The 8183-nt window shown below is 37.9% G+C and overlaps 1 protein-coding gene across 1 annotated transcript; it reads left to right on the forward strand.

Moving 5' to 3' along the window:
- Window positions 1-211: 211 nt before the first annotated feature.
- On the forward strand, window positions 212-3073 carry HELRODRAFT_164487 (hypothetical protein; the record flags this gene model as incomplete). The annotated part of the gene is made up of 3 exons (XM_009029418.1): window positions 212-746; window positions 829-1157; window positions 2651-3073. The coding sequence occupies 3 exons, from the start codon at window positions 212-214 to the stop codon at window positions 3071-3073; spliced, it is 1287 nt and encodes a 428-aa protein (XP_009027666.1).
- Window positions 3074-8183: the final 5110 nt, after the last annotated feature.

Below are 8183 nucleotides of genomic sequence, written 5' to 3' on the forward strand. Positions count from 1 at the left end.
CACAGCTATGGGCTTTTACAGCTGCACCGTACAATGCTCATTAATATTTATTTTTGTTTTCTCTATTTCATTCCCAGTTTTTCTTTTAATTTTTAAATTTATTTAAATTTAAAATTAAACCTTTTTATTTTCACCACAATTTTATTTATTTTATTTTATCACTGTTCACACGGTTTTATCTACTCGCTTTTGATTTTATTTCGTTGACGTAATGGCACCAGTCCTATATCAATGCACGGTTTGTTTAAATCATTATAAAATAAAACCGAACGGTAAACTATATCGACATGGAGACAAAGTGAAGGGCCAGGAATGCCCTGGTTCGTTCAAGGCAGCCGACCAGCCTCCGGCTGGTTCATCTGCTTCCGTGCGACCGCCGCTTACCGCTGCACCTGTCATCAACCCTCATGTTACTACACGCGGTTCTTCGGCGTCGGTCTCGGAGAGTCCCTCCCAAGTGGATTTTTTTCATGTTTTTGACAGGCTGACGGTCGTTTTGAGGACTGCCCATCTGTATGATCACGTTCCCAAACCGTGCAGAGACAAGGTATCTAAAGCATTGTCGGCTTTATTGACGGCCGTTTGCGATGATCCCTGCGACGCGGCCCATTGGTGCAGGCTCCAATGTTTTTTGGCATTTGTTTTGTTCAAGCCAACCAGGGGCGGTCGCAGGACTAATCAAGCCAATTACGTTGTTAAACGGTTGGCCGAATTCAGTTCGACCGAGGTCGAGTTTATTGTGGCAAGTTCAACACTGACCACAACACCAAACCGCGTAAGCACAATCCAAACAGTTGGATTAGTGCAGTAACCACTCGGATTGAACAGGGCAGTCTCTCGGCGGCCGTCAGACTTGTTCGCCCGCAGGCCTGGCGGAGAGCTCGCCTGAGACACTCGCTAAACTCAAAGCTATTCATCCCAGTGCTCCATTGACCAGGCGAGCTTTCCCCGCGCAGGAGCCGTCCAATGGTCGCGTTTCACCAGCCCAGGTGTTGACGGCTTTAAAGTCGTTTAATAATGGTTTATCGGGAGGCCTTGATGGCTTGAGGCCTCAGCACATAAAGGATTTACTTTCCGGTCCAACGCCCACCGATGAATTGTTAAATAACCTCACCCGGTTTGTAAATTTGTTGTTATCTGGGGTCTGCCCTCCCGCGGTTAGCCGTTTTTTTTTTGGGGCCGTCTGGTGGCTTTAAACAAAAAAGATGGAGGGATCAGACCCATCGCGGTGGGGAATTTCTGGAGGAGGCTGGCCAGTAAGTGCGCTCTGGCGCTAGTGTTGGAACAGGTCAAAGCCAAACTCTATCCTATCCAATTGGGCGTCGGCGTGAAAGGTGGTGCTGAGGCGGCCGTCCACGCCGTACGTGAACTGATTTCAGCACTTCCAAAACATTGGGGATTCTTGAAGATTGATTTCAAGAACGCTTTCAACACCCTGAGAAGAGACTCAATGTTAGAGGCAGTTAAGCAACACTGTCCTCAAATTTATAATTTTTGTCATTCCGCATATGGCTGAGTCTCTTCTCTCGGTTACGACGCCTGGGTGGTTGAATCGTGCGAGGGCGTACAGCAAGGCAACCCTTTGGGACCGATGCTTTTTGCTCTAACCCTTCACCCGCTGTTGACGAAGTCATCCTCGGCGTTTGTTTGTGGCTACCTGGACGATGTCAGCTTGGCCGCAGAGGGCAACAACATAGCGGACGACTTCCTGTCGCTGAGGTTTGGCGCTTCCATCATTGGTCTTGAATTAAACACAAACAAGTGTGAACTACTCGTAAATGACACGTTTCAAATGCACACGTGCTGGCTAATGTCCCCACAGTGCCTCATTCATCATTAAATTTTTTAGGCACTCCAATGATGGCCGGCGATCATCAGGACAGGTTTTTTAATAAAAAACTTTTTGAGCTAAGATTTGCCCTCGAACGTGTCTCTCTTCTCCCGGTCCACGACGCGCTGACAATCATCCGCGGCGCCCTCAGTTTGCCGAAATTGATGTATTTTTTGCGCACATCCAACTTTGTTAATGCGGCCACTTTGGGCGAATTTGAGGGTGCTCTGCGGGTGGCCCTCTCAGCAATATGTAACGTCGATATTACCGACAAGGGTTGGTCTCAGGCTCAGCTGCCGGTACGATTTGGGGGACTGGGGTTACTAAGCGTGGTTCAGCTTGCACCAATTGTTTATAAATCTTCCGCATCTGCCACGCTTGACCTACAGTCTTCGGCAATTTAGTAGCCTGCACTGTACTCCACCGACTCCAATCCAACCAACAGACCTTTCCCAGGGCAACATTTTGGAGGAAGCATATAAACGCACATTCAAAGAGTTGCTTTCCTCAAGCCTTGACTCGGCGACCTCAGCTCGCTTGCTGGCAGTTTCCAGCGAGGCGAGTTGCGGCTGGCTGAGATCTTTGCCCAATACGTCGGTGGGTATCAGATTGGACGACGAAACGGTCAGGACAGCCATTGGCTTCCGTCTGGGGTTGGCCGTTCAGAGTCGATATACATGCAGGTGCGGCGCGGAGGCGGATGAACTTGGCCATCATGGTCTTGTTTGTCGTTTGGGCGGAGGTCGCCAGCAGCGACATTCAGCCATAAACGATTTTGTGTGCCGACTTTTCTCCAAGGCCTCAATTCCGGTTTTAAAGGAACCGTCGGGCATTGCGGCGCACGACGGTAAGCGCCCTGACGGGTGTACCTTGATCCCTTGGAGAGCCGGCAGGTGCTTGGCGTGGGACGTTACCGTTCCGGGCACCTTTGCTGAGCGCTACGTGCAGCTTACTAGCAAAGAAAGCGGTTTGGCTGCAACCAGGGCATCTGACGAGAAGATCAAAAAGTACGACGGAGCTCTCCCATCGATGGAGTTTTTACCGATTTGTATCGAGGTCCTCGGCCCCATGGACCGTAACACCTCCGGGTTTTTCAATCGGATTTGTAAAAATATCAGTATTAGGTCAGGCGATAGTAGGGAATATTTTTTTGCTATGAATAATATCTCGTGCATTCTGCAGCGGTTTTTGCGCGTCTGTGTGTTAGAAAATGTGGAGTTGAATGCCGACGGGGTTGAGTGACGTTATAGCAAATAAAATCAAATTTAGTCAGACGCTTGGCTTTTGGTGTCATTCGTCAATGATTTGGTTTTAACATACATACATACATACATACATACATACATACATACATACATACATACATACATACATACATACATACATACATACATACATACATACATACACACACACACACATACATACATACATACATACAATAAGTTAAGTATAGAATTTTTTTTTTATACAAAACTTGAAGAAAATTTTTATTTAACCATTTAAACAAGCTTGGGTAAACATTTGACTTGTTTAAATCAAAAATCTCTCCTTCTTAACAATATCGCAGACCTCTTTAATGATATGTTTGTATACAATTTTCGTCAGCACACATGGAAAGTGTTCTATTTGGCAAGAAGAAAATTATTCAGTCAACTCGGTGGCTACATTGATTACATTTCATTCTTGTTTGGCCAATGTGTGTATGTATGGGTATTCGTTTGTGTGTGTGTGTATGTGTATATATGTGAGAATGTTTGCGTGTGTGTATGTGTGTGTATGTGTTTGTGTGTATGTTTGTGTGTGTGTTTGTGTGTATATTTGTGTGTATGTGTTTGTATGTGTGTGTGTGCTTGTGTGGTTGCGTTTTTATGTATGCGTAAACAATTGTAAACGTCTGTGTATGTTTGTGTATATATGGTTTCAAATATTTGTGCATCAGTGTCAATGTCTATACCTATAAATAAGTTGGATTTTTTACTGGAAATAACTTTTCAACATATTTTTTTCATATGAGAGTGTATTTGATAAATTAAAAAGTTGACAAATATCTGTTGTTGATAATATCTGCTTCTATTACTACTACTATTACTTCTACTACTACTACTATTGCTACTACAACTACTACAATAAAACTATTGATCTTACTACTACTACTTCTACTACTGCTACTACTACTACTACAACTACAATAAAAACTTCTAATCTTACTACTACTGCTACCACTACCACTACTACTGCTACCTTAACAGACCGCAATCTCTGCAACCGACTGAAAAACTTACATTTGTTCAGTTATGTATTTTACGTTGAAAGCGGAGAAGAAAAATGAGCGGAAAGATAAATTTCTATTCCCCGTTTTGTTGTTTCTATCATTTGTGGCCATCCAGTGAATAATGTAAATAATTAAATATGCAACAACAACAAATGCAACAACTACAACAATAACAACATTATCAATAACATCAACAACAAATGCCACAACTACAACAATAACAACATCACCACCACCACCAACAACAAATGCAACAATTACACCAATAACAACACCACTAATATTAACAACAACAAAAGCAACAGCTACAACAATAACAACATCATCATCAACAACAACAACATCAACATACATATAAGGATGAAATTGCATCAACAACAAAAGATTTAAAAACAGTTTCGTCAAAGGTAAGAGAACGAATGTTAAACGAAAACATAAAAATACGAATGTTGCAAAATCCAAACACAACAATCGACAAATCAGGATGGCGAAACAATACAACAACAACAACAACAACATCATCATCAACAACAACAACAACGACAACAACAACAACAACAATGGCATGAACAAAAACAACACCGACAACATACAAAAAACAACAACACCATTACAACAACATGAAACATCACCAAAAAAAATCAGATTTTAAGCAAAACAATACAACACAATACAACAACATTCCAGCAGTAACACCAACATTACAACAACAACACAAACAGACTAACAAACAACAACAACAACAACAACAAAACAACGGTTGATTGATTTTTGTTGGAATTTAAAATTCAGCATATTTCTCTCTTTCGATTTTTTTGTTTGTTTTGCCGAACGTGCAAGAAATACATGCTTCTGCTTAATGCAACAAGTTGTCGGCGCTGTGGCAGTTGTAGTAATAGTACCACTGCTACTACTGCTACTACTACTGCTGCTGCTACTACAACTACAACTACTATTATTTATACTACTACTACTACTACTACTACTACTACTACTACTACTACTACTACTACTACTACAACTACTATTACTAATACTACTAATACTATTACTACTGCTACTACTACTACTATTACTACTAATAATAATACCATTACTACTATAACTACTACTACTACTACTACTACTACTACTACTACTACTACTATGATTTCGCAAACCAGTGTCAAATGAATAAAGGAACGCAAAAAAAAATTTAATTGAAAGAATGAATAAATAAATGAATGATTGAAGAAATGATTGAATGATTCATTGATAGATTGAATGATTAGATGTTCAGTGCGATGAACATCTCAGTGAGTGGATGAATGTGGCATGCCAGATGAATTGAATGACGGAGCGGAGTTGTCTTTCCTACGTTCCATTATATAACTCAAAAAATCAATAATAACATTTAAAAAAAATTTGAATAACAATCACAAACATGATAAACATAAACTGGTATTAAATGTTTATATCACCAAATTAAATAAAATTAATAAAATTTTCAGTTACAAATTATAGAAAATGTTTGGAATGGGCCAAAAACTGACCAAAAAAAGTTTGTGACAAAATAAAAACATGGTTGCATGCATTATTCAGGATGTATCAACAATATCACCTTAGTTAGATTGAAAAACATTCCGTAATTTGTATCATGTTTCATGTATCTTGCATCTTGTGTTATGTATCATGCACTTTGTATTTTTATTTTATTTCTTGTATAACGTAATTTTATCTTGTATTATATACCATGTGTCTTGTGTATATACTATGCCCACACACATAAACACACGCACACACACACACAACACACACACACGCGTACATACGTAAACCCATACATGCGAACATACATGCATGAATGAAACATGTGTACCCTAGTACAAACACCCAATAAAACATAGATAAAACAGAGATAAACAAAGATATAAAAATAAAATAGTGAGAAAAAAAATGGGGCGAAAAAAAATTTCATTTGAAAGGAGAGAGTAGGCAGTAGTATGTTTACAACATTTAGAGCGACACAACTGCAATATGAGGTAGGTGCTGGTCTGTGAAAGGAACGCATCGTCACACAAGACGTCAGCTGACATGTTGAAAAGTTTTATCGAACTTAAACAGGTGTGAACAATTTTTAAAAATACAGAAACATTTTTCAAATATAGGTTATTATAAATGTAAAAACGAACAAAGTAAACATGAACAGTCAAACGTGCAATTCTACAAACATCCTACAATATTAAAAAGATAGACAAAATTCTATTCACATGCATTCGAATAACAAAATGTAACAGAAAACAAACGACTGTCAGTCACGTCAAACGATCGATCAAAAATAAAAAAAAACAATCAAATAAAAAAATTGACAGAAATTTAAAGTAAATTTAGACAAACGTTTAAGAAGCAAACAAATGTAAAAAAAACAAAACAATATAAACAAATAAATGATTGAAAAAAACAAACAGTTAAACAGAGGCAAGCAGCCAACAGACAAACAGACTGACTGACAGGCACACAAATAGATAGACTAACAGACAGACAGACAATGAAACAGACAAATGAGCAAACGAACAACAAACAAACTAATAAACACACTCTATAAACAAGCAAGCAGACAAACAAATAATCAAATAAGTAAACAAACAAACAGACAGACAGACAGACAAACAAACAAACAAACGAACGAACGAACGAACGATCGAACGAACGAACGAACAAACAAACAAACAAACCAGGCTCTTTAGCCATCTATGAAAGTAAGCACTTGGTTGGGTTGCATCGTTGAATGTTGTGGTAATTGTTGTAGATACTGATTTAAAGTTTGCCTTGCATTAACGCACTGCTGACCAAACGAAGAATCGCTACGTTTGTCTTCATTTTCTCATCAACAGCAATAACATTAACAACGACAATGACAACAAACAACATAAACCACAAAGACATCAAATACAACGAGACAAAAATTTAAAAACTTTTAAAAATTTTTCTTTGCGTTTGTAACAGTGGTGATAACGCAAACAAATATTATCAAAAGACAACAAACACACTATCAAAGTTGTAACATAACAAAAAGTGAGATAACACCATGTAGTAACTACCAAATCAATGTGAGACAAACCGAAACATTAACACCACGACAATATAACAGACGCATTAACGATGATAAAACATCATCAAATAACATCAATTACAGCAATAACAATACAAAAACATGTAAAGACACTAATAGCAACAGCAAAATGAACAACAAAATGATTTTAAAACATATTCTAAACAAACACAACTTTTTCAAAGATTTTTGTATAACTTACTTTATGTTTCACTTGTTTTCTTTTAATTTCTTTTTGTACATTTATATATTTAAATAATATTTAAAATGTTATAATGTTGATATTTCAGTTAGACTTAAAAGTCACATTTCATACGTAATTACACGCATTCAAGACAATGTTCTTAACGTTTAACAGTTATAAAGTTTTTATAAAAAAATTTGAGAGAACAACAAGTTTTTGAAAATTATACCAACAAAGATTGTCACAACATTTACAAAAAATATATAAACATCAACAACAGATGACATCATCAGCAACAACAAATGATATCAACAAACTACTTCCAAAGTACTTAGCAACGGTAACAATGACACTGAAAACTACATCAACAAAACCAACAACATCAACAAAACAACAACAACAAAAGCAGCAGCAACAACAACAACAAAACCAACAACATTTTACAAAACAACAACGAAAACAAGTTCCAACAACGGACTTAAATAACGGGATCCACAATAGGATAGTGACAACGACGTCATATACATAGATCATCAATAACACAAACGACCGCAATTGTAGCATCATTAACATAAACTACTGCAACAACACAAGCAATATCAATAGTATCGATAACAACAACAACAACAACAAGTAGAAAACTGCAACAACAGTAATTATCAACAGTACAACAGCATAACCAACAACAACAACAATAACAACAACAACGACAACAATAACAACAACAACAACGACAACAATAACAACAACAAATGTAGCTAAGGACAAATTCTCATCATCAAACAACAAATTACCCAATAGG

This window comes from Helobdella robusta (genome assembly GCF_000326865.2).
Source record: "Helobdella robusta unplaced genomic scaffold HELROscaffold_6, whole genome shotgun sequence".
NCBI lineage: Eukaryota > Metazoa > Annelida > Clitellata > Rhynchobdellida > Glossiphoniidae > Helobdella > Helobdella robusta.